Source organism: Galeopterus variegatus, unplaced genomic scaffold (assembly GCF_000696425.1).
Source record: "Galeopterus variegatus unplaced genomic scaffold, G_variegatus-3.0.2 Scaffold5209, whole genome shotgun sequence".
Lineage (NCBI taxonomy): Eukaryota > Metazoa > Chordata > Mammalia > Dermoptera > Cynocephalidae > Galeopterus > Galeopterus variegatus.
In genome coordinates, this window is record NW_007731320.1 from 151,452 (window position 1) to 151,767 (window position 316).

Sequence of the window (316 nt, forward strand, 5' to 3'; positions counted from 1 at the left end):
CTTTCTGTTATGACCTCATTCTCTCTCTACTTCCAGATGTATTGGTTCCATCCAACACCTGAAAAGCAAATTTGGCAAAGATTACCTTCTGGAGATGAAAGTGAAGACTCCTGCCCAAGTGGAGCCCCTTCATGCAGAGATTCTGAGGCTTTTCCCCCAGGCTGCTCGGCAGGAAAGGTAAAGATGATTGCTGTCTTTGATCTGGTGACAAATGTCCGCTTCTCTTTGTCAGTCACATTGATCTGGAGTCATTCAAAAAGGAAACCTAAAAGAGATCACTTGTTGGATACTGCAGGCAGTACACTAGACAGGAAAG

General features: G+C 44.6%; 1 protein-coding gene across 1 annotated transcript in view; it reads left to right on the top strand.

Annotated features, from left to right (window-relative positions):
* ABCA8 (ATP-binding cassette, sub-family A (ABC1), member 8) overlaps nt 1-316 on the top strand; it is an 82,472-nt gene that overhangs the window by 75,679 nt on the left and 6,477 nt on the right. The window contains exon 34 of the mRNA XM_008589103.1: nt 37-177. Coding sequence (XP_008587325.1) covers nt 37-177 — 141 coding nt within the window. The remainder of the gene's footprint in view (nt 1-36; nt 178-316) is intronic.